Below are 24,495 nucleotides of genomic sequence, written 5' to 3' on the forward strand. Positions count from 1 at the left end.
AGCACTTGCCGGAGGTGCACAAATTCCTCCCGGCTGTCCCTTGCACGCCTAGCTCTCCACTGACGAAAAAGTCTCGCGGCTCCTAGTTTGGTCTCTTCCCACCATTCCGGTGAGACTAAAGTGTCAGCGCAGCGATCAACAAGGAACGCTTTGATGTCGTTACGAATTTCTGTGTCTCGCAGTAGCTCGGCACAAAGCCTCCAACAGCCGGATCCGGAGCGAGAACCTCGCAACCCAGTGAGCGAGAGACGCACACCCTCATGGTCAGAAAGATCTCCAGAGGGAAGCAAATCGCATTTCAAAACATGGCTACCCAAACAAGGAGAAACGTACAAACAGTCAAGTCGGCTATGTGCACCCTGAGCATTGCACCACGTGTACTGGTAAACTCCAGGATTTATGTGCGAAAATGCATCTATGAGTCCTAGGCCGCCAACTAATTGCAACAGGCCCTGTTTTACAGGCCTGCTTCCACTCCCATGACCGTCAATAGTGCAATTAAAGTCCCCCGCAATCACAAGGTTTGGGTTACCCACCATGAAATAATCGAGTCCCCTAAAAAATTCCGTACGGTCACCCAGGCGCACCGGAGCGTACAAGTTCACAATTCTGAGAACTGTGCCCGCTAGGTCCAACTCAACCGAAATAACGCGACCATCCCAATCGCGATCAAACCACTTTACCACGCCGCGACAAGATGGAAAAATTATAATGCCAACTCCTGACCGACGAGGTGAGCCATGACTAAAAAACACCCTAACACGATGGTTCGCCTCTAAATTCCTGACAGCCCTTGCTGAAAGAAAATGAGTTTCCTGCAGCAAAAGAATATCAATGGAATGACTAGAAGCCCACTGTAATACTGAAAGTTGCTTAGTACAGCGAGAAAAACCCCTACAATTCAGCGTAGCCACAGAAAGTGCCATAATTTGAAATAATGCCCTCATTGCCACCATTACACGAATGTTGCTTCCTCTGAGACAACAGCTGACGCCTCTGCCTCCATGTCAATGTCACCATCATTTTTACCCCACGCTTCGTCGTCACTCGAAAGAGATACGTCGCTCGGGAACCAGCGACCATCATCTACAGCAGGCTCTCCCCGAGGCACCTTCTCGCCCCCTACTATGACGACTGCATCACAGTTGTCATGGTCACACTCATCCTCACTTGAGTCGCTCGGAAGCGGCACGGAAACTACGGAGGACATCCCTGCCTCCACCCCATCCACTGTGTTGGGAGCGACAACAGCTGCAGGCTCCAATGCCACAGAACCCGCGACTTCCGACACTACATCCGCAGAAGGCGCACTCTCTGCTGGTGCAGACCCAGCGCCACCGGTCTCCGAGGCATTTGAAATGCCCACCACACGGGACGCCCAGGTTTTCACCGAGCAGCATGGTCTCCTCCACACCTACGGCAGGGTTTCTCACAGGTAGCATGACCTACCTCCCCACACCTAGAGCACACAGGCACCGAGCAGGACTTTTTAAAATGCCCTGACTGTCCACACCTAAAACAAGTTCTCCGCATGCCTGGGTAGCGATAGAGTCACTAAATAAGCTACGCTTCAGCTGAAGCGTAGCTTATTTAGTGACTCTAGGTAGCGAAATATAAGTCGCTTACCCCTAACGCGGATGAAGTTTGGCACCGCGGGGACTTCATTTCCATAATCACACGGCGGTTGCCGGTCTCTATGAAATTGAGTTCCGGATGGTCGTATGTCTCGCGGACAATGTCCTTTACTGTGCCATACTGGCCCAGAACTGAAACAATGTGCGCGCTATCCATACCAACCGGTGCCTTAGACACCGTAACTACGGTGAGGTTAGTTTCCAAAGAAGCCAAAGGAATGGCAACACCATTTACCTCTACAGAGGCCAAACCTTTCAGGGTTGCAGCCCCTTGGGGAGACATAGCTTTGAGCTCAAAATCTGACTCATCCTGGTGCTGAAAAGATCGTATACAGCCACCAAGAGCCTTCTTCACCAGAGCGAGAAGGAATTCCACGCTGACACTGCCGACGGCAGTGTTACGCGAAAATCGAGCGGCCGGCTGGCCATGGCACACACACACGCCAAAAGAATGACACTAGCCCATCACCAACAATAGAATCACACAAAGGAAAACACACAGAGATATATAGATATTTACAGAAAATCAGAACAAGGACAGAATCACTCACCGCAGCTCAGCTTCGTCGTCGTCGAAAGAACGGAATGTTAACGAGGTTCAAAGCCCAGGATGACCTCGATCGGTTGCGAGGGTCGTATGTCGTGAAGCGCTGGGCAAGATAATAGTACGTGTTCTAGGTCTTCGTTTTCTCCGGTGTCGCAGAGGATGCACTTCGCGCTTTCTTTGCCAAAGAGCTCTGCGAGTCTTTGCCTTGTTAGCAGAGATCCACTGCCGGCTTGAAAGAAAACTCCACTATTTCTATCGATAGAAGGGTTCCGGTGCTGGGGCGAGTTTGTTTCTGCTATATATATATACATGATCTTCCTTTTTGCTGTTTCGGCGATCCACTTGTCTTCTTCGATTACATTCATTTCTTTCGATATTATTCTGTTCCAGCTTCGTTCACTTGTGGCTATGTGACGAGCTGTGTTCATGCTGTATGTGCGGTCTATCTGATCGATTCTTTTTATCCAATTTGTGCGTGGCCCAGTGTAGCGGAGGTGTCGGAAGATGCGCGTGATCAGTGTGTCTTCTGGTCTGTGTATTAATCTTCCGAGATATCGCGTTTTGGGCCGGACTTCTCGGAAAGCCATCCCATTTCTCCTTGGACACATATATAGTCAGTTAGTTAGTTCCAGTTCCTATTCCCTTTTGCGACAGGGCGGGCGTTCTTTTTAAAACGCCTCAGGAAAAAAAAACACGCACACACGTGAACACTAACATATAGTCTTTGCAGACCCAGTTCGTCTCTTCAAGCATTGTACGTGTTGTTCTGTCCCACGCTCGCAGATGGCGCTTGGTGTGGTGGATGGGGTGAGTGTTGCGCTGAGGGGAAGGCGGAGCGCGGGGGCTCCGGTCTCCACAGCTTTCCAATGGCACTGTATCAGATCCGTTGTTCGTTGAGGTGCAAGGAGCGGCGTCCGTTACGATTGGGCGAAAGTCACTGAAGCCCAAAAGCATGGCTTTATTCTCCTGATGTTTGAGGAGTTCCCCTCGGGTATCCAGGCTGTTTAATGTGTCGCATCGGAATAAGATATGGTCGATGTCTTCCTCCTCTTTGCCGCAGAGGAGGCACACAGGGTCTCCCTCTCCGAAGAGCTCAAAGATCCTCTTTTGGGTAAGGAGGGATCTTGTCCTTGCCTGAAAGAGCAGAGCGCTGTCCCTATCGCCTCTATACTCCGCCACTGGGGCCGGGATCTCCTTGCAGACTGCGTAGTTGTCCAGGCTCTTTTTCTTCGCCAGTGACTCGCGCCAGAGTATCTGTTCTTTTGCTCGTACTTCCTTCATTACCTCCCGAGACCATTCCTTTTCGGACTTAGACAGGTGTCGCGTGGTGCCCGCGCTATAGGTTCTGTCCAGGGCGGCTATCCTTCGGACCCAGTTTGTCCTCACGCCGCGGTATCTTACGTGCCGGTGAATTCTGGTGGCATAGTTACGGTCTGGCAGGTGAGTCAGCCTGCCGAGGTACGTCAGCTTCGACCGAGCGTCGCGCTCCCCGAATGTCGACCAGCCCATCTCGCCCGTCACCGCCAGTCGAGCTGTCGCGAAATTGCCGCCAAGAACCCACCGGCCAAGCTCATACTGGTGTCTATCCAGAGCTTTCAGTGTTGGGGGCTGGTATACCAGCACGTCATTTGCGTGGGTGGCACCTGGGACGGCCACTGTCTTCCAGAGGATGCGTCCAACCATGTACGGGTTATAGGAATTTCTGGCCAGGTTCCAGGTGTACCCTTTCAATTGATTTGACTTAAGTACTAAATTCCTCTCATGGGCGTCTGAGTATTGCGGTTCATTCGTGATCGTGACCCCGAGGTACTTGTACGAAGTGCACGTTACAACGGTCTTTTCTTGTAGTAGCAAGGTTGGTTGGTCAACAACGTTGAAACCCATCCGTTGGGACTTCTCCTGGCTGAATCGAAATCCATCCTCCCCGGCTACAGTTGTGCAGATGTCTAACAGCTCTTGCATGTTTCTTTCTGTGCTCGAGAGAAGTACGATATCGTCTGCGAACGCTAGACATGGTATCCTTGTCGTCTCGAGCTTGTTGTCTTTGGTCACTGGAAAATAGGAGACCTGGGCCGGTTGTTTCGAGCGCTGTTAACAGGTCGTTGATGTATATATTAAACAGCGTCGGTGAAAGGGGGCAGCCCTGCCTCAGTCCTGTGGTAATAGGCAGTTCCTTTGTGGTATAACCTCCTAAGCAGTAAATACCCGTGCAGTCAGAATAAACATTCCGTAGCAAGTCGACGGTGTTGCGGTCGAGGCCGATTGCAGGTAGTTTGCTGCAGAGTCTGTTGTGCGGAATTCGATCATAGGCCTTTTCTAGGTCTAAGAACGTGAGATGGAGTTGGGATTTGTCAGCCAACGACAACTCGATCATCTGCGTTAGTGTGAAGATATTGTCTGAGCCCCGACGGCCTCTCCCAAAACCATTTTGGGCCTCACTGAAGACGCCTTTTTGTTCACACCAGTCTCTGATCCTTTCGTTTAGGATGCACATGAAGAGCTTGTAGATGTTGCTTAACAGCGCTATCGGTCTATACGAGTCCAGTTTTCTGCTGTCTTTGCCGTTTCCTTTGTATATCAGTTTGACCCTTGTCTTCTTCCAATCCCGTGGACACTGTTTTGTGGCTAGTACAGCGTTGAGTTGGGTCCTGAGAGCGTTGACGGCGCACGAGCTCAGGGCCTTCAATATTTCGTTTGGTACCTCATCTGTACCCGTGGCTTTCCCGCATGCGAGCTTCTCGATATGGCGATTTATCTCGTGCTCACTTATCGGAGCCGTAAGAGAGGGAGGAGTGGCTCTGGTGGTCTTGGATAGGCCCTGCTGTACGTTCGGGACGTTTACCGTTAAGCGTTGTTGAAGGGTCCGGTAGAAGTCGGTCATGTATGACTCTATTTCGGCTTGGCTTTCCAGAGGTACTGCGTCAGTGTTGACAATGCTTGGGTTCGCCGGCTCAGGCTCGTCTTGCATGGAACGGATATAGTTCCAGAACTTGTTACCTGCCTTTCTTCCTGCCGCCAGTATATCCTCTTCCTGCTTCTTATGTCCTTCTTGTACCTTGCGTCCAACCAGCTCTCGCACTTTTTCCTTCTGCCTCTTGTATGCTTCCCATAGATCTTTTACATGAACTTCATCCGCTCCTCTTCTTTTTGCAGCCCTGTGGTCCCTGTTCAGTTTTCTTCGTATGTGAATTTCCCCTTTCAATTCCGTGTCGAACCAGAAGCAGGTTTTCTTTCGCGTCCCCCCTCTACTTCTGCCAATTATTTGCTCAACGGTTTCGGCTAGTCCGGAGTAAAATTCATCGTACGTTGGAATCGTATAGGAATCGTATAGGATCAGGATCAGGATCAGGGTCGCCTTATCAGTCAGATATAGTCAGATAGGTCAGAGCTTCACAGGCGTAGAGACATGAAAAGTCTCTGAAAAAAAAGGAAAGAAACACTACAATATCGTCAACTTTCTCTTGACGCTTTTTGCCAGGCTTCCAGGTGGCGCTTTGTCTGCTCTATGCTCTGTGTCGAGTAGTCGCTGCCAAAGCCCAATAGCGAGGACATTGGTTCCGGTTTCGGTCTTGTTTGTTCCAGTGTCGGACAGGAGAATAGTATGTGTTGGAGGTCCTTGTCTTCCCCGGTGTTGCAGATGGTGCATTCCGCGCTGTCAGTGTGGAACAAATCGTGTATTCGTCGTCTAGTTAATAGGGATCCAGTCCGGGCTTGAAAAAGGAGTCCGCTTCTGTGGTCGCCCCTTTAGAACGTTTCTGGTGCTCGCTGATCTTTGTTTTCACTGTAGAAGTCCATGCTCTTCTTTTTACCCCGTTGCGGATCGCCACCTTTCTTCTTCTATCTTGTTCATTTCTTTAGTGATTATCCTTGCCCACTCTGTTAGTAGTAGTAGTCGCGTCCTATCCCTTTCGTGTCAGGGTGGGCTTTGGCACTTCGCCTTCACAGGAGTCGTGTCATTGCCTCTGGGACAAAAAATAAACTAAAAAAATACACGGAAAAAACTCGAAAATAGATGATTTAGTCCTCGTTCTTTTCTTCTTGTTCACTGCTTGCGCTCCTTGCGCCTTCTCCATTCCACTAGGCGGCGCTTCGTGGTTTCCACTTCCGCCATTTCCGCTCTTCTGGGCGCTGCTGGCTCTGCGTCGTGCATCATGGCGTGGTTCTGATGGGTGCTTTCCCGAGTATTGTGCTGGAATTCGCTGTCAGTGTTGCGCTGTCTGTTGCCCACTCTGTAGGCTAGGTGGCGCAAGCTACCGCCCGCTCCAAAGTCCATGCTCCAAAGCTCCAAAGGGAAAAGCCACAGTGCACAGTATCCATCCATCCATCCACAATCACGGAGTAGATCACAATCCAATCCAATGACGTTGGGACGTTTTGGATACTGATGGATACCGTTGCGAAGCGAACAACGTATTCAGCATTTGGTGTATCCGCCCCTCAGTAATCTGTACACGACGTGGATATTGGGCACACGTCTTTCTGTCGGCATATTTGCCGTTGTGACAGTGAATCACGAAGCATTTATTTGAGACCTAAAGTTGGTTGTTCGTGTTTGCGATTTGCTGTTTACTCAGCTCTGAAAACAGTCAAAAATGGTATGTACGGCCAATACATACGTATATGTGTGCAGAAACATATTACTTTTGTGTGGCAAAGATACTTGCGATGGGCCACTGATTCTGAGCATGCACATGCCAAAGTGATTTGACCTCATTGTGTCATTATACAATACTACGTGTTGGCAGGACATGATTGCCGTCGTAAGGCAGTATTTCCTGATAATTGGATTGCATCATTGTCAGTATTCTGACCACATGTATAACTAATGAAGTCACTTCTGGTGTGTTGTGGACTGTTTGTCAGGCATCTCAAATAATACTTTGCACTTTAAGAAACCGCAATGATGGTACTGATTTTCAGATTGAAAGGGTGTGGTGGTGTCTGTCAGGGGAAACGCCTTCAGTGTATGATACAATTAAATACAATGATGCAATCTAGTAGGGCTTGTTGGCAGCACACATAAAACTACTAAAAAAGTGTTCTGTTTTTGTGTAGTTGTTGCAGTATATAGTTTTGTTGTAAAGTCTCCATTGGCAGATGTCTGTGGCAAACTACATGCTTTAGATATTATGGAATGCGCACAAAAGACAAGGACGAAGGGTGGGAACAACACAATGTCGATGTTGTTCCCATTCATCCTTGTTGTTTGTACATATTCCATAATGTCTTATGTATACAAACTAGCCCAACGTCTTTTGTTATTACATGCTTTAGGATTTATTTGTTTTTTTCTTGAGTTGCTATCAGTGCTATCAGAAATTTCATTTTTGACTCTGACATTCTGAATGATTACAATAACGCCTGACCGAGGACGCTAGCAACTTGGGGGCAGAGTACTGGTTGCTTATAGATGTTGCTTTCGTGAAGGGTGTTATATACGGTGTACTGTGCTGAGATTTTGACGCACGCTGAAGAACTTTCAGGTGGGCAAAATTAATTCACGAACCGACCACTGTGGCGTCGCTCTTAATCTTAGTTGTCTCGCAACATGAAGCCACAAATTATCATTATCACAACAGCACTTTGTTCCAACAATTAATTGTAGGGGAGTATGGTTTGTCTGCCAAAATGGTTTATTTTTTAATTATATTTCTTTCTCTTCCCAATGAAGGTGCTTGATACATGTCACTACTTTAAGCCTGGCGGGTCATGCATATACGGCTTTGATGTACTGTAGCTCCACACAAAAATCAAATTCGTATTCCATTCTTTCATTATTATATTCATATAACGAAAGCATGCAAGCACTTTTTTGCTCATTTTATTGCATTTACCAGCTGCGGTGGCTCAGTTGGTAGCGCGTTCACCTACTGATCCTAAGGTTGCGGGTTCAAAGGACACCAGCAACTTGGTGGTAGGGTACAAGTTGCTTTGACACGACGTCCTCCATGAGGGATGTTAAATACGGTGTGCTGTGTGTTGAGATTTTAGTGCATGTTAAAGAACCCTCGGGTAGGTAAAACTAATCCACCGTCTGACCACTGTGGTGTCGCTCAGAACCGGAAGCCACAAACTATTATTTTATTGTATTTGACATGTTCATTGTGAGAATGAGATGTCATGTGGGCCTGTTTCGCTCATGCAAGCTCATGTCTATTACTCTTCCCAGCCACAAACACCGCAGGCATCACCACAAGAAGACCAAGAGAAGCTTCTGGATGAAGCCTTGAGTGTGGTGAAAGTTCAGGCATTTCAAATGAAACGATGCCTCGACAAAAGCAAGCTAATGGAGGCTCTTAAGCATGCGTCGAATATGTTAGGAGAGCTGCGAACGTCTCTCCTTAGCCCCAAAAGCTATTATGAGCTATGTATCCTCTTCAGTTGTACTGGGATGGTGTGAATTGCCATGTTTTTTACAGTGCAAAATTCTAGTCAGCTCTGATTGACTTCACATGCAGTGGTATAGTGTGCTGTGCTGATGGGGCAGAAGCAAAATGTCTGACGGTAAAACCCAGAGACTAGGGATGACGACAACAGACACACATGTATTCTAGTCACCAGCTGGCTTGCGTTTTAGCAATCATGACAAAATGCCATTGACAACACTATGAAGTGTCTCTTATTGAGGGGTACCACTGTTATTCACATTTAGACTGGAGAGTACCCTGGGAAAGAATCATTTCACCAGTGACAATTTCTACTTCTACTTCTTTTAGCTATCTGTTATGCAAGTAGATCATGTCTGCACGCATCTGTCCGGGCTCTTCCTTTCCACCTTTCTTAAATATGTGACCTCACTGCTTGTGCTCCAAATAAGGAGGGGGGAGGATTTAATGTTGATCACATGTGTCCTCACATGGTCTCGACATCGGTAGCCAAAAGAGGTGAAGCCAGCCAAGCAAAACATCCAAATGACTCCACGTCTGACAAGGTTCCCCTTTTTTGACTGGTAACATGGCCTTTTTTCTGTTCATCTGTTTTCATGTGCACTAGTGCCATGCGAATAATTGAATTTTTCTAATATCGCAGCGAATACTTATAAGTTCGATTCGAATTCCGAACCGAATGGGAATTTCGGTACAGTCAAACTCCTTTATAGCGAACACCTTTTCAATGAAAATACCACTACAGCAATTTTTTTTTTTTTTTTTTTTTTTTTTTTTTGCGGTCCCGCTGGAGCCTATAGGTCCAATAATAGACATCCTTTTTAACGAAAATACCTTTACTGCGAATTTTTTTTGCTGTCCCCTGAGTTTCGTTGTAAAGGAGTTTGACTGTATTCGAATTCTGAATTAAATCAAATGCCTCTTTCATAACGAATATATTCGAATAGTTGCCGTTCAAAAAGCCACGTGACAACAAACAATTAATCTACAGAGAAACAGCAGGAGACACTGTTTAAGTGGACCTCCTTAATAAAAATCGAGGTGAGCTTTGTCCTCGTTTTCTCTTGTATAATGCACAGAATGTCCACTATCATGGTGGCATACTACAGGGTGCCAGCTGTACAACAAGCTTGCCAACGGGGCACAGAAATATCCAAGTAGCGAGCGAACGACTATGCTCCATCTGTGGCCTTACCTTGACATCCAGAAGGGAGTCTTCTGCCAGATCACATAGAGCAGCTAGTGTTTCTGCTCGGCAACACCACCTTCTGAATGCATACTGACAGGGATATGAGGCTTGTGTAGCGCTGCGAATTAAGATATATATGTTCTCTGCTTACATTTCCTGAACATTTGCCTGAACGTGCAAATCGTGCGAACCACAACCATTCGATTCATATTCGATTCGGTTCTACAGTTATTCGCTTCGTGATCGAATATCCAAATGGGCTATTCGCTTCGTATTCACTTCGGTTTTCAAACCACTATTCGCAGGGGTCTATATTTGCAGGGGTCTAATGTGCACACACATTGTCTTTGCATGTACTGGTGAATATTCCAGACACATTCGCAGGGTTCTCCCTCATGGTGCACAGTTATGTATTTTTCAGTTTGTGTGGTATAATGCACAGTCTATGATAGTGCAAGTGATAGACACCAGGCCAACTTTTCAGTAAGCACTCGAACTCTACTTAACCTAATAAAAGTGAATTATACGAAGGAAGTTTGCATTTAAAAGGACCTGTGAATTTCTGTTAAACAGAAATGCTCTCTTCTCGTCTGGTCTTCTAGCATTTGGCACGAACACATTTCTTTCCTTTTTTCTGCCGCACTTTCTTATCCTGAAAAGGCCAGGTGCTGTCCATGTGGCTACATTCCTTATAATCCTCCTAGGGTTTTTCTTTTTTTGTAAATACTGTAAACAACTTTGTCTCCTCATCTCAGTAAAAATTTGCAATGCAAATGCATAGTTTCTATATGCAATGTTTAGATGAGTTGGTGCTGAATTGTAATAAAAGAAAAGTGTACTTTGAGACTTCCTTGACATTATGGCCTCGCAGATATGGCTGTTACAGATGAGCTAAGGCATCTTGAGATTCATTTGCTAGATGAAATACAGAAAGGGAGGAAAATGTCTGACCTGTATGAGCTTGTGCAGTATGCAGGCAATATTATACCACGTTTGTAAGTATTGGTTACATCATTCTTATTTCTGTATGTTACACGCTATTCAATTAACGCAGTCAGTGCCAAAAAATTTGTATTGGGGTATGTATGACAAACCTCGTCGCTACCCCCAACTTGTAAGCCTCTCGTAATTGCGTCTCGCAACTGTTCGCCACTTGTAGTCATTGTGGCTTTGAGACAAGTAATCATGAAACTGATGTGAAATGCAAATATATTGAACGTAAATGTGAAGCTAAATGTCCTCCCACACCGTGGAACTTCTTGATGACTGGTAATGTGATGATGAATCTGTGTCAAGTATAGAAGCTCCTGATATTCAATTGGTCACACGTGTCTTGTGGCATTAGGCCACGAATTATCATCCTGCTGTTCAGTATGACAAAGCTTAATATTTTCTCGCACGTGTAGCTGCTACTTAACATACCAGCACCTTTTATTTGTGCATGTTCACTGGAAAGGAGCTGTCCCTAAGGAGCTATTGTAGCTTTTGCTTATAATATGTAGTCATCACGTATTTGTGTCCTGATGAAGCTGCGGGCTTTTTCACACAATGTGTATTTGACAATTTCTGGGTGGGTCTAGAGCTACTCAGTTTTGGGGAACCCTTTGCTTGATTTTTATGTAAGTGACAAAATGCAGTTCAGCTGTCACCATACCTCTGCAAAACTCACTCATGAGCATGCTCACCCATGCTCACCCATGCTCACCCATGCTCACCCATGCTCACCCATGCTCACCCATGCTCACCCATGCTCACCCATGCTCACCCATGCTCACCCATGCTCACCCATGCTCACCCATGCTCACCCATACTCACCCATACTCACCCATACTCACCCATACTCACCCATACTCATTGTGGCTAATGAACTGAGCACGAGTGGGCAGATTGAGAGCTGGGTGGGGAGTGAGTGAGGAGATGGAGAGCCGAGGTGAGCGTCAGCGAAAGACTCCGGATTATTGCTGGCGCTATGCAGAGCAGCCATAGGAGCATCCCTTTGTGGATTCCTCTCCCACTATCATCCTAACCATCACGGTAGCCCATTTGTGCCCGGTTTCACCAACACGAGTTAACACGTAATCCGAGATTAACCTCCCTAAACTTGGTGTTAATCGTTCACCCTGTTTCACCAATGCGTGATAGTGATATTTCCCCGTCCAACAGGGTCGCGTAAAGGCGTTGATAAAACAGGGTTGACGATTAATACCAAGTTTAGGAAAGTCTGATCTCGGCATAAGTGTTAACCAACGTTTGTTAAACTGGGTCTAGGTCCTTCTCGATATCCAGAACAGTTGCAATGGCCGCATAAGACCGTGGGCAAAGGGCAATCTCATGCCCAAAACGGCTACAGCTGCTGCACGGAGGAATGTGGCATTCTCGACGAATATGTCCCAACTGCTTACTGTGGCAAACTCCAAACTCATGAGCCTGCTCACTCATGCTCAGTGTGGCAAATGAGCTATCAGTGAGGAAACAGAAAAATGAGCGGGAGGTGAGTGAGCATGAGTGAGCCGAGGGAGAGCTGAGCGGGAGCATGAGTGAGCAGGAGTCACAAGTGCCGACCCCTGGCGGTAATAGTGTTTTGCTTTTAGGTACCTGCTAATCACAGTAGGTATGGTGTACATGAAGTCCAATGAAGAGTCACGAAAGGGCATCCTGAGAGACTTGGTGGAGATGTGTCGTGGAGTGCAGCACCCACTGCGAGGGCTGTTTCTGCGCAACTATCTGTTGCAGTGTACACGGAACATTCTTCCTGACACAGACGAAGAGCCTCTGCAGTGAGTTCTTAAGATTTTAATAGTACCAGCAGGAAGCTGGTGCTTGCTTATACAGTGTGCTTCAAGATATATATCATTATATTTTCACTAAATTATCGCATGCAGTGGGGTAGAGTATCGCCTGTGGTGATGAATCTGTCATCATCGAGTTGTTGTTTTGCCGCTAAAACTGCTAAATGGTTGAATTCTTCAAATCGTTAGAACGACTGCAGTTATGTAAGGGCTGAGAAAGAGGTATGGCAAGGGAATCAACATTTGGCATTTATCATTGAGGGGCAGGTGAAGGCACTGGAAGCTGGCACTTTGTTTCATTAGACAAATTTTCAGCTGGTTGGGTGTGACGTGTATTTAGCAAGTTAATGTGTCTAGAATTGACCTGTTATTAGCTGTTCATTGCTTCTAGTAGTGTGACTAAAAGCAAACTTTTTCCTCCATTTATATCATCTGGTTCGTACCTTTTTGCTTATTTCTTTTGCACAGAAATGATTCCAATGCTGATAGTTCAAAGGTGGAACTGCTCATGTACACGAGGTACTTGAGTTTGATTTTTTGTGCATTTTGTCTAGCATGTGTAATTCTTCATATTGTGCAGAGTACAATCGATTACCTTTGTTTTGCAGAGAGAGTGAGGCAGGTGGTACTGTGAAAGACTCTGTGGACTTTGTGTTGTTGAACTTTGGTGAGATGAATAAGCTATGGGTGCGCATGCAACACCAAGGACATTCACGGGACAAGGATCGTAGGGAACGTGAACGTCAGGAACTGCGCCTTCTTGTTGGCACCAATCTTGTGCGCCTGTCACAGCTGGATTCTGTTGACATGGATCGGTACAAGAAGGTACTCAATAGTCCAATCCATTTCATCCATCCTCTGCTCCTCCAAACTTAGTACAAATTTGTGTAATTATGTGCGCTGATTTCTTTACAGGTTGTCTTGCCTGGCATACTGGAGCAAGTAGTCAGCTGCAGAGATTCTATTGCTCAAGAATACCTCATGGAATGCATTATCCAAGTGTTCCCTGATGAGTTCCATTTACAGACACTCAGTAGCTTCTTAAAAGCTTGTGCTGAACTTAGGCAACAGGTCAATGTAAAGAACATAATCATCTCCCTGATCGACAGGTGATGTTCAATTCTCTTTGCTGTTACGTCTATGTAGTAACTTGTGGGTGAGACACGTGCTAGGTAGAGATAACATTATACCTTTAGGAACCACATTAGTCGTAACTGTGTGTGTGAGGACAGGTGCATTTAATACATTGGCCTTGCCTGTTGGCATAGTTACGATGAATATGTACAAGAATTCTAAGCAACCACGATGATGTACAGACATATCCTTTGTTCTGAAGCCAGCTTCGTAGCGCGAGTTTTGAAGTCTCTGCTTGTTTCTTGAGTTGGTGCTACTGTAAGCTTGTTGCACCCAGCAGCATTGCAAGAGGGCCTTTGCGAAAAATTTATGTTTAGAACTATTTGGCTTTGTGCAGAAGCTTCCACCCCCATCAGTCCCACCCCCCTCACTCCCACCCCTACATTGCATCTGGTTGTGTAAAACTGTGTAGCATTTTTATTGGTATTGACCTGAGTTGACATTCTTAAAAAAACAGGTTAGCAATGTATGCCATGAAGGAGGACGGACCAGGCATCCCCAGCGATATAAAGCTTTTTGACATATTCTCTGATCAGGTAGCGCAAGTTATACAGGTAAGATTTTTTTTTTTTTTTTTTTTTCATTTTTTCTAGCCAGTTACTATAGCAGCACCATGTCATCTCTCTATCTCTGGAAAATATGGTAGAAATGCTTAATATTGTGGATTTGGTGTCATCAGAAATTTAGCTGTCGGCACTTTCTAATATCGCGCCACTGAAACTTAATTGGGTAAAATCTTGTCAGCATGGTTTGCTGAAAGGGCATCGCATAACAAGGTGGGCAACATTTGTATTTATGCGGAGCTACAGATTAAGTGACCATGTAGTTTTCTCTGCATATACAGGCTCTGAGTTATGGACACTGCTTTCATGCAGAATTTTACGTGCTGCAATATGCGCCATATGGGCCAGCCTTAAGTCTCATTCTGCACTTAAGCGCTTAAATTTTCTTTGGCTAACTCTGGTAGCTCATATCTGTTTATCTATATTTACTAATGAAACCTGCTTCGTGCAAGGCACCTTGTATACTGATATCCATAACACATGCGAATCCATTTCTTTTGCAGTCAAGGCAAGAAATGCCTCCTGAAGACATAGTTGCCCTTCAGGTGTCACTAATACACTTGGCTCTGAAGTGCTACCAAGACAGAGTTGACTATGTTAACAAAGTTCTCCAAACCACAGAAGAAATTTTTGTTAAATCAGGGATTTCAAGGTAGGTGGTTTTGTAATACACATCGCACTCGCTCGCTCTCACTCATAGCAGGTAATCTAATCAATGTGTGATGGTTGCTCAGAAATATTCAAGTTGATCATTAGTTGTGAGATAGAAATTCAAATGGTGCAGCATATATTCAAATAGATATGGTAAATGTATTTTATCACAGAAGTGGAATTTTTATTTTTATTGTTTAGTTCCACGTTCCTTTTGGTTGTTGATTATTTCGCTTATTTTCTTTTGCCCACTTATGTTTACTGAGATCAGTTTTATTATAATTTGTGTGTTTCTGTCATGCTACAGGGTGGAGTTCTCTACAGCTGTTGGCAAGGAGCTTGTTCGCTTGCTGAAAATTCCTGTGCAGTCATACAACAACCTCATTACGTTGCTGCAGCTTTCTCATTTTGGCAGTTTGCTTCAGTTGTGTGACTACAAGGGACGCAAGACAATGGCATCCTTCTTGGTTAATAATGCACTAGAAAATGACACTTTACTGCCAACCCATGAGCAGGTACTGTGCTTCTTACTCCTCTCACAGTTCTAAGATCTTGTAAACATCTGTGGGCTTTCAGTTGCTGATACTATTGTTTTAAACAGAAATTTTTGTAATCTTTAACAATCTGTACTATTAATGAGGTTGTTTCTTTGATGCATGTTGTACATGTCTGAGGGACAACAGAGCAATGTCCTTTGGCTTTCAGGTAGATCAGGTGCTGTGCCTGATCGCTCCTCTTGTACAAGATCAGCCTGACCAACCCCAAGAAGATGATGATATTGAGGATTTCATAGAGGAACAAGTTCTTGTTGGGAGGTTGGCCAACCTAATGGTTGCTGAAACGGCAGATCAGCAGTACATGGTAAGGAAATATACAATGAAGTATACTCTATTGAGCTGGGCCTCCTCCGAACCACCACAGGGTAATACTTGTTTACTGCAAGTTGTGTGTTACTGGCATCAGTTGTGTTATCTTTGAAGGACTGGACAATGAGCAATGAATGTATGTTTGTCCACACTAGTCCACACTAGCAAAGGTGGTTCTTACACACGTCCACCATCATCCTTCCCTTCTTTTTACCCCAGGAGATTATTCCACCAGAGAATTTTTCGTTTTTAGGCGGCATTTTCTTGCCGAACGCTATGTATGGGAGAAGCAATATTCCATCCACAGTGAAGACTAGAATAACTATCACTGTTTTCTGTCACCTGTTAAGCATCCTTGACACCAAAGCAGGCAACAGTGCAGCTTATTCGCACTGGCATTGGCGACTGTCTGTGGTGCCTATTTGGCTGAGCGCATAGCATCTAGAATAAAAAGTCTTCCTTCGACACCGGCAGGCACAGGCTGACATACTGACATCCAATGTTGCAGACAGAAGCCGGTTTGTGTTCGGCTTCTGCTTTTTCTGAACTCTGTGCACATGATGCCAGAAGGTCTTGCTCTCTCTAAGATTGGAATCCAAGATTGCCTTCAAGTTTGGAACACCAGATATATTTCAGTTTTAGGTGCTGAAAAATATGAAAGGACTAGAAGTGCACATTGGTTATAGATAGACATATTTAAACAACACTTATTACATTTATTATTCAAACATTTTATGAACATTTATTGCAAGTATCCCCGTCTGAGGCCTTCCCCCCAAAATCCTTTCGAAGAAGGTTGACCCCATTCAGAAGGAAAGATTTGGGGCTTCGAAGGATAGCCCCAGGCGAGGTGAACTATAATAAACCTGAATTGTAGGTAAATGCCAACTGCGTGTGGTCCATCCACGTGCCTCATTGCCTTCTTTATATATATGAAAAATGTGGTAGCACCATTGCTGGCATAGTCAATTACTCATCTGTGAGTGGCGAAAAGGTTTGTACATATGAGGAAAAATGTAGCAAGTAGAAGCCATCTGCTGGCAGGGAATTATGCAACATTTTTTTCCTCGGTCATTCACCGAGTGGAACCGTCTCATGTTAACCGATTCCCCTCTGACAGTGTTAGTGACACTTTCTGTTAGTGTATTATAGTACTATGTGTATTATTATTATGTGTTATGTGTGTGTGTATTCTGTGTATTCCTTGCATGTGACTGAAAATGTATTTTTGTATTCGCCACCCTCCTATTGTAGCCTAATGGCTGATAGTATGCGTAAATAAAAAAAAACTGACAAGAATAGATGCATGCCTTGTCACTACAATTACTGCCAAACCTCTCCTCAAGCGCTATTCACATGGGCCTGTTAGAATTTCCTGGAGATACCGTACCAGGGCAATGCTGACCTGGCCCTGCTGATTGACAGGAAATGTTTGTTGAATGGGTGGCATGCCACATTCAGGTCTTGTGCCCCCCCCTTGTACTTGCAGAGTTATTTCAGCTGTGGGAATAATAGTGGAGCCTAAAACAGATGGGATAGGGCAGTGTACAAGTAAAACACAGCATGATGGTGAGGCAGTGGCTCTGCAAGGTGTTTCTAGTTCATATGCGACCTTTTGTACATTTTTGTTGAAATCTACCTGCCAGAGGCAACGCTTGTGAATATCTTTTGCATACAGCTTGCTATGGTACTGCTTGCTCTTGAGAGTGCACTCACTAACAATAGAATCCTATTTACAATTGTTATAAATTGCATTCTTTACTGTCTTAGTACAGGTTGACACCAAAATTAATTCAGACATTGTGAAATAGCCTCGCACACCACACTTTGAAGGCCACCATGCACCATATCGAATGCAATGATACGTGTCTAAATGTGTGTGACATTTTTGTTGCTTCCAGATATTAACAACAGCGAGGAAGCACTTTGGTGCAGGAGGTAACAAACGTACTAGGTATACTTTACCACCTCTGGTTTTCCACGCTTACCAACTAGCATTCAAATACAAGGAGCTAAGTATTGAGGTAAGCGTTGCTTGAAGGTCGGCTTCAATACCTCGTCAAATTTAGATTACTTAAATAGCAAGTAGCTATGGGTAACTTAACACGCTTTTTATGCAGTGCTGGTTAAGCCAGTTATAATACTGAGAGCTAGTTTAATTTTGTATGGTTTTACCCGCAGTTGTCTCACAACGTAAAGCCCCGAATTATTAATTAATATGAATAGTTTTACCGTATTTACCTGCATATAACAACATCAAAATTTATCTGGTTTGACTCTGCAGTCTGATTATAGATTATGTGCGAAAGTTGGGTGTACGTATCGCAATTTACGTTCTCTGCAGAGTTGTACGGTTGTGAGTACTTGATTTGTATACAAGACATTCATGTTTGTGCATTCATTCTATTGCACATATGAACGAGCTCCGATGTTGATGCTTTCAATGTGCATCATGATGAAATATCAGATCTACCAATGTTATTTCCTTGTTTCTTCAGGACGACAAGTGGGAGAAAAAATGTGGCAAGATTTTCCAGTTCTGCCATCAGACAATAAGTGCCCTCATAAAGGCCGAATTGGCAGAGCTGCCGCTCCGTCTTTTCCTGCAAGGCGCTCTTGCTGCTGGTCAGGTCAAGTTTGAGAACTACGAAACTGTGGCCTATGAATTTATATCTCAGGTATGCCAGTTGCCCCATTGTTCTAGCATGAAGTAAATGTGAATACTATTATTAAAAATCCTCATGTTGTGTAACAAACTGAAATATGTTGGGTGTATTGTATATTTTATTAATTGATATATAGGGTGTTTCATGTAAAGTCCAGCTCACATGGTACATATTTCCGTACATGAATTAAGTACAATTTTGTGCACCATGCAGTTCACACTCAACATGTCTGTGATTCACGCATAATTTCGCCTTTTATAGCTTTCTGATTTTCTAGAACTGAACTCCAGAATATCCCTACCCTGGTTGAAGGTGCTTTCTTCTATGAGAAGATGCAGCACATATTTCACTTATGGTTTTCTACCACAAGCTCTTTGCGTTTCTGTGGGCTTTGTTGGCGAAAAATTCAACTCAGTGATATGGCATCTTCGTTAGGCAAGTGCACCAAAAGCAGGCATCTCTTTATTGGCAGTGAGATACAAGATAAATGTATGCAAATACAAAACAAAATAAAACAAAACTAGGGGAAGTGAGATAAGATAGCACTATCATACCATGTGACTAGGTTGTGGTATAGCTTGTTTGCTTTCTTAACGTCTTTCCACCTTCTTTCCACTTTCAAGGTGGAAGCCACTACTTTTTGTGTACTGTGTTTCTGCTGTACAGGTGAAAACTGGATTATTCATAATGTTTTAATTGGCTACATCCGTGAAACTGCAGTGACCTCAGGGTTAGATGGGGGTAAAGAACAAGTACTCTCTACTCGTAGTGTGCTTAGTGCACTCAAAAAAAATTTGACTACAGTTGTGTTGAATCAATGAATTGTATCGAGGGTGCTGTCTGAGCTTTCTACTATATCTTCCTATTGCATGTCGATATGGAAATAGCACTTCCCAAATACAAGCATATGACATGAGCTCATACTATCACCACCTTCATTCAATGTGTTGTGTTCCATGGCATACAGCATTTCCTTGCATAACCCCACACTTTTTTTTAACCTAAAAATGTAGCGCCAGCCATAGATCAAACACCATAATTGCAAAGGAAAAGTTGGAACTCAACACTCGAAGAACATTCTGCAACCATTTTGACCTAAAGTATCTGATCCAGTGTTCCGTCATTAACAGGCATTTCCTCGTTGTTTGAATCACAATCGTTCCATGCAAGGTTAGCTTCTATTCTATCAAGTGCTGAAGAAATCTGTTATACAGCTTTTGGCAGCAACAGTGGGAGGTATTGTGCTTCATGCGAAAACGATCCACTCGCAATGGCAGCCTCACTGCTCTCTCAATTTTTGTGTGATTGTGTTCCAACATAGCCATCTGCTCTGTATACAATCATCGAATGCTCTCCCTCTGGAAAGTTTCTTAACCGAAATATCAGAGCGTGCATCGTACAGAAGAGTTAGTACTCCCTTCCTCACAGCATATTCGTTATGGCACTCATCCTGCTTCTTTAAAGATAAGGTCAGTTATCACCACAAATCATGAAATAATCTTCCTCAAAACCTGCCCATCGACTGCCAAGAAACAAAAACCGCAAGTGTGTGTAAAAGCTACTACTACTAGAAATGCTGCTGAGTGCTGACGCGGCCACGCGTACCTCCTCCTATTCAAAATTGTGTGGGACCAGGACTGTGGCAGTTGCTCACGCTTTTGTGGGTGGTGCCATATGATGCAGGCTGGTATAGTGCAAATGGAGTTGTGGGAAATTAAGTGCAGTCCACCCCCATTTATCTGGCACTGGCCATTTCTAGCTAAACTTTCCGGATAGCAGGGGATTCAGATGAACGAAATGTGAGGGCGGACAAGCTAGAAGTTGACAATCAGGTTTGTATTTGTTTCTGAAGCTGTCCGTTGTCGTTTGCATAAAGGTGCTGCAGTCATCCAGCTCCTTTCGAACATACACTGATGATGTTAACATGATCATTGTAATTCTTTTGATGATAAAGTGTCAGTGTAGTTCTCAGTGCACTTTGCGCATCATCGAGAATTGTAGCACTGGGTTCGTCACTGTCATCATCGGATTCATGTTGCTGGTTTTCAGTAGAACCAATGACATAATGTAGTAGCTGAGGCCAATGAGACATCAACTGCCATTCTTAATCGACATCTTCATCCCTAATCGCAGCTCAGGTGTCATCAGGATGATTAACGTTGGCATACTTCATAACATTAGACTCGTCTACAGGTGTCAAACTCACTGTTACAGACATTAGAGAACGCAGCTCTGCAAGCGAACGTTTTTCGTTGAACAATGGATCGGCTGTGAATAACCAGCTCAAATGTTGTCTTCGCCCACTGCTGGGTATCAAGAAATTCCATGAATGCACTCTCGTTCTTATTCTTGCGAATAGACCTCTACCAGAGAAGTGTCATCATGACATTGGTAGAAAGACTGAAACCGAAACAAATCTGAAGGGGAGGGCTGGGTTCCACGTATGGGCATTTGTTCGCTGCCTCCTATTGAAAGAAAAGTAGGACCGAAGGTCGCATCCCTTTCAGGGACCATCGTAATCCCCTGAAAACCGTGGCTCTCGGGCGCGACCTTGTTCGCCTCTATCTTCGAGTGTAATTCAACTCTACCAAATTTGTGGTGCTGTCGAACACGATGACGTCATTTGTTTGCAAACAGGGAGAGGTCAATTCCAGCTTTGCTTGCTGTGCAAACTTTTATCCTTAAACACTTTGTCTGACACAAAGCTCAAATGGCTGAAGGCCTCAGAAGCCACGGGATAGTCACCTCATCGTGCAGCGTCGCGTGACTGGCCTATCGGTGTGTTGTGCATATCATGGAAAAGTGAGAAAATTCTTCAGGTTGTCTCAGGTCCCATACTTGGCAAAACATACCTCACACATTGTCTCTGCCTCTCCCACAGCCGTGTTAGTGAAAGTGGTTCTTGGGTACTTCCCATGACAGTCCCTGAAAAGTTTCCTCCACATCTACAAACTGAAGCCCAGATAAATAAAGCCAAAGTACATGGACTGAAATCCGGGCCAGTGTTTCTTTCCTAGATGGCATGGGACGCAGATAAATGAAGTTAGGGTAAATGAGGGTAGTCTGTAGCACCATTTGGGCGCTGAAGTTGGGGGTGCATTAATTACGAGTGCATATAGTGATAACCACTGTGATGTTTGGAAAGAAGGTGTGCTGGCCTTGCCGATTGTACATTGAGCATGTCCAGTGGGACAGTCTTAGGTTCAGTTCTAGAAATTCATTCAGGAAGCCAAACTTGCAAGCATGCCCTTTCGCAAAAGATTATCACGTACCGCACAATAATATGTTAGGTAGTTTTGAATTATAATTTTTTCTCACATTATATGTGGTGCTTTACACTCTCCACATACTTCTAAAACGTATCATACTTACAGTGCAGCATATCCAGGAAACGTTTGTGCACTACATTAAGGACAGCACACTATGTACACCATCTAATGGGTTTCTTTCAACGTTCTCCAATGTGACAGGCATTCTCCCTGTATGAGGATGAGATATCAGACAGCAAAGCACAGCTGTCTGCCATTACCTTAATTATGGGCACTGTGGAGCAGACAAGCTGCTTCAGTGAAGAGAATCATGAGCCCCTTCGGACGCAGTGTGCCCTGGCAGCCTCCAAACTCCTCAAAAAGCCTGACCAGTGCCGTGGAGTTGCACTTTGCTCGCACATCTTTTGGTCAGGGAAAACAAGAGAGAGAAATGAAGAAGAGGTCAGTACATCCTCAGAATGCTTTACAATGAGTATGCAATTCACTCTATTGTGGAGTTGCCGGTTGCTCACCAATTTTTCAGACTTCTAGAATTTGTATTGACGGTTGAAAGGCAATATTCAGCTTTCCTCCAGATAGTTTGTGCAAGTGGCTTGGAAAAGCCTGTATAAAAGTGTTTGCTTCTATGGGGCATTTTTATGGCGCAGACAAACTGCTTAGGGCAAGGACTGCAGTCAGTTTTGACACAGTTGTTTTCATAGTGTTGTTTTAATATCTGCCTTGGCTCATATCCGTATTCTTATTTTGATGTGTTGAACAGTTTAGGAAGTTTAAATATCACGCACACTTGTTCAGATATTGCCACACATGGTGCTGTGCACAGTCTTAACACAGCAGGTTGTGATTGAATATCTAATAAACTCCCAGTGGTGGTAAGCATTTCCAAAACATTTGTAAAGTGTGTGTAATCTCCTACCCCAAAATCATCAGTGCCACTTTGAGAGTAGTTCATCAGCAAGGATTGAGACAGCAGTAAGCTTAAGATTGGCATTCCCACAGTACCCTTTGTGCACATTTGTAGCCAGTTCAGCTAGTCAATTGTTTGCAAGTGTTTAACTTGTATTCCTGAACCACTTGTTTAACTTGTATTCCTGAACCACTGCAGCAATATGTTATTCTAGAGCTCCAGAAAGGTGTTGCAGTCACAAAATACATAACTTTGTTCTTATCTACAACTGGAATTGTGAGTTTGAATGCACATACAGTTTCAAATTATACTTCTTCGAATACATCTGAGTAATTTATTTATCCATTTTCTGCTACACATCTATGGGCAGCCTCACATGACCCCTGAGGGATCACTAAGGAAGCCTGTTCACTAACTACCGTTCTTACATATCACTTAATTTTGTAAAAACTGAAAAGACAATACATAATGGGCTTTCTTCACTTTTCTCAGTGCTGTACGGTGTGGGGCAAACGTTGTCTGGTTGCTACAGTGTTGTGTCAGAACGAAACAAAGCGTGGTGATCACAGTTGTAACCTTATACTTTTTGTGATTCGTTGCTCTTTTAATGCTGCAGATGCATGATAGCAAGCGTGTTACAGAGTGCCTCAAAAAGGGACTTCGCATTGCTACTCAGTGCATGGACATTTCAGTGCAGGTCCAACTGTTTGTAGAACTCTTAAACCATTACATTTATTTCTATGAAAAGGGCAATGAACAGGTGAGTTATTTCCTCTTTCTCTATCTGCATGATATAATTTTAGTGTGTTTTTCCTGTCACTCGATATTGTGCTGTACTAAAAATATGCGCATGTTATGTCTCCTAGATTAAAATAGACACAATAAGCCAGCTTGTTGGCAAAATCCGCGAGGAGTTGACACTGCTTGAGGCAAGTGAAGAGACTGACCAGATAAAGAAGCATTTTGAGAACACCCTTGACCACATGCACATTCGTATGGAGTCACCGGAATCCGATGGGCCATCGTACACTGGATTAGAATTGTGAAAGGCAATGCTAAACATTGCCATCTTTGAGAGTGCAGCCTCAGCAATGGTATTGTGCATTGGAGCAAGTCCCTCAGTGCATCTTTGTCAACAATTTTTCTGTTCCCTTTATTGTAGAGACTGTATCGTACCATCTGAATAGCATGCATCCCTGGAAACCAAGTCTTTGCACAAAGGCTTGGAGTATAGTTACATGGTCAATGCAGCAACTATCTCTTTGTACAGTATTGTTAGAGTTTCCATGCTTTGGACATATAACTCACTCATTGTCTGTTTCATTCATACTATTTTGGTGTCCTCTTTCATTTGGGAAGACCAGTAGAATAAGCAACAAATGTTTAATAGGCATCTCCCTAGTCATCCTGCTTCTCTAAGTGCCAGAAAATTTGTGACACATTCGTATTTTGTCCTCTGTTTGGATATCTATGCATCTACAGGTGTGCATTTCAAATGACAATTGACCTTGTTAGATGTTCCTCCCGAGAAGTATAAGATTGCAAAGCAGTCTGCATGGATATCGTCGTACTAGACATACTCGATTCCTGTATCTGTATGTACAATATTGTTCCAGTTGTAATTAATTGTAAAATAAAAAGGCTTTTTACACCAGAAGTACTACAACCACTTTTTGAAACAATTTTAGGAGCACTGCTAGGTGGTGCACAGGTCAGTCTTGCTTTCTAAATTGTGCAAAGCTCTCAGGCCAGATGGTATCTGTCTGCAATTGTGTTAGGACACGCTCTTTCACACACTTGCTGCAATTGCTCATATCAAAAGTCACTGACTGAGAATAACATACGAGGGTGGTTCCATAAGTTTCCGGCCCGACCAACTTTTAATAGTCATAGA

The 24,495-nt window shown here is 44.2% G+C and overlaps 1 protein-coding gene across 2 annotated transcripts; it reads left to right on the plus strand.

Moving 5' to 3' along the window:
* The first annotated feature begins 6,499 nt into the window (after positions 1 to 6,499).
* On the plus strand, positions 6,500 to 24,258 carry LOC135377943 (vacuolar protein sorting-associated protein 35-like). Of its 2 annotated transcripts, XM_064610724.1 has the most exons (17): positions 6,500 to 6,776; positions 8,351 to 8,549; positions 10,628 to 10,751; positions 12,348 to 12,533; positions 13,014 to 13,064; positions 13,154 to 13,370; positions 13,461 to 13,654; positions 14,137 to 14,233; positions 14,746 to 14,894; positions 15,201 to 15,408; positions 15,599 to 15,754; positions 17,661 to 17,783; positions 18,258 to 18,437; positions 21,896 to 22,135; positions 23,218 to 23,361; positions 23,468 to 23,695; positions 23,764 to 24,258. In XM_064610724.1, exons 1-16 carry the CDS (start codon positions 6,774 to 6,776, stop codon positions 23,645 to 23,647), a joined length of 2,451 nt encoding a protein of 816 aa, XP_064466794.1. In that variant the 5' UTR covers positions 6,500 to 6,773; the 3' UTR covers positions 23,648 to 23,695; positions 23,764 to 24,258. The 2 variants fall into 2 exon arrangements, with proteins under 2 accessions (XP_064466794.1, XP_064466793.1); XM_064610723.1 differs by having other exon boundaries at positions 23,468 to 24,258.
* Positions 24,259 to 24,495: the final 237 nt, after the last annotated feature.

The sequence above is a fragment of the Ornithodoros turicata genome, chromosome 1 (assembly GCF_037126465.1).
Source record: "Ornithodoros turicata isolate Travis chromosome 1, ASM3712646v1, whole genome shotgun sequence".
NCBI lineage: Eukaryota > Metazoa > Arthropoda > Arachnida > Ixodida > Argasidae > Ornithodoros > Ornithodoros turicata.

Excerpts from the sequence above, each read along its gene's own strand:
- LOC135377943 (XM_064610723.1), top strand. Across the intron at positions 14,895-15,200 it reads GTTAAATCAGGGATTTCAAG|GGTGGAGTTCTCTACAGCTG; the intron begins GTAGGTGGTTTT and ends GTCATGCTACAG. Across the intron at positions 22,136-23,217 it reads GAGAGAGAAATGAAGAAGAG|ATGCATGATAGCAAGCGTGT; the intron begins GTCAGTACATCC and ends TTAATGCTGCAG.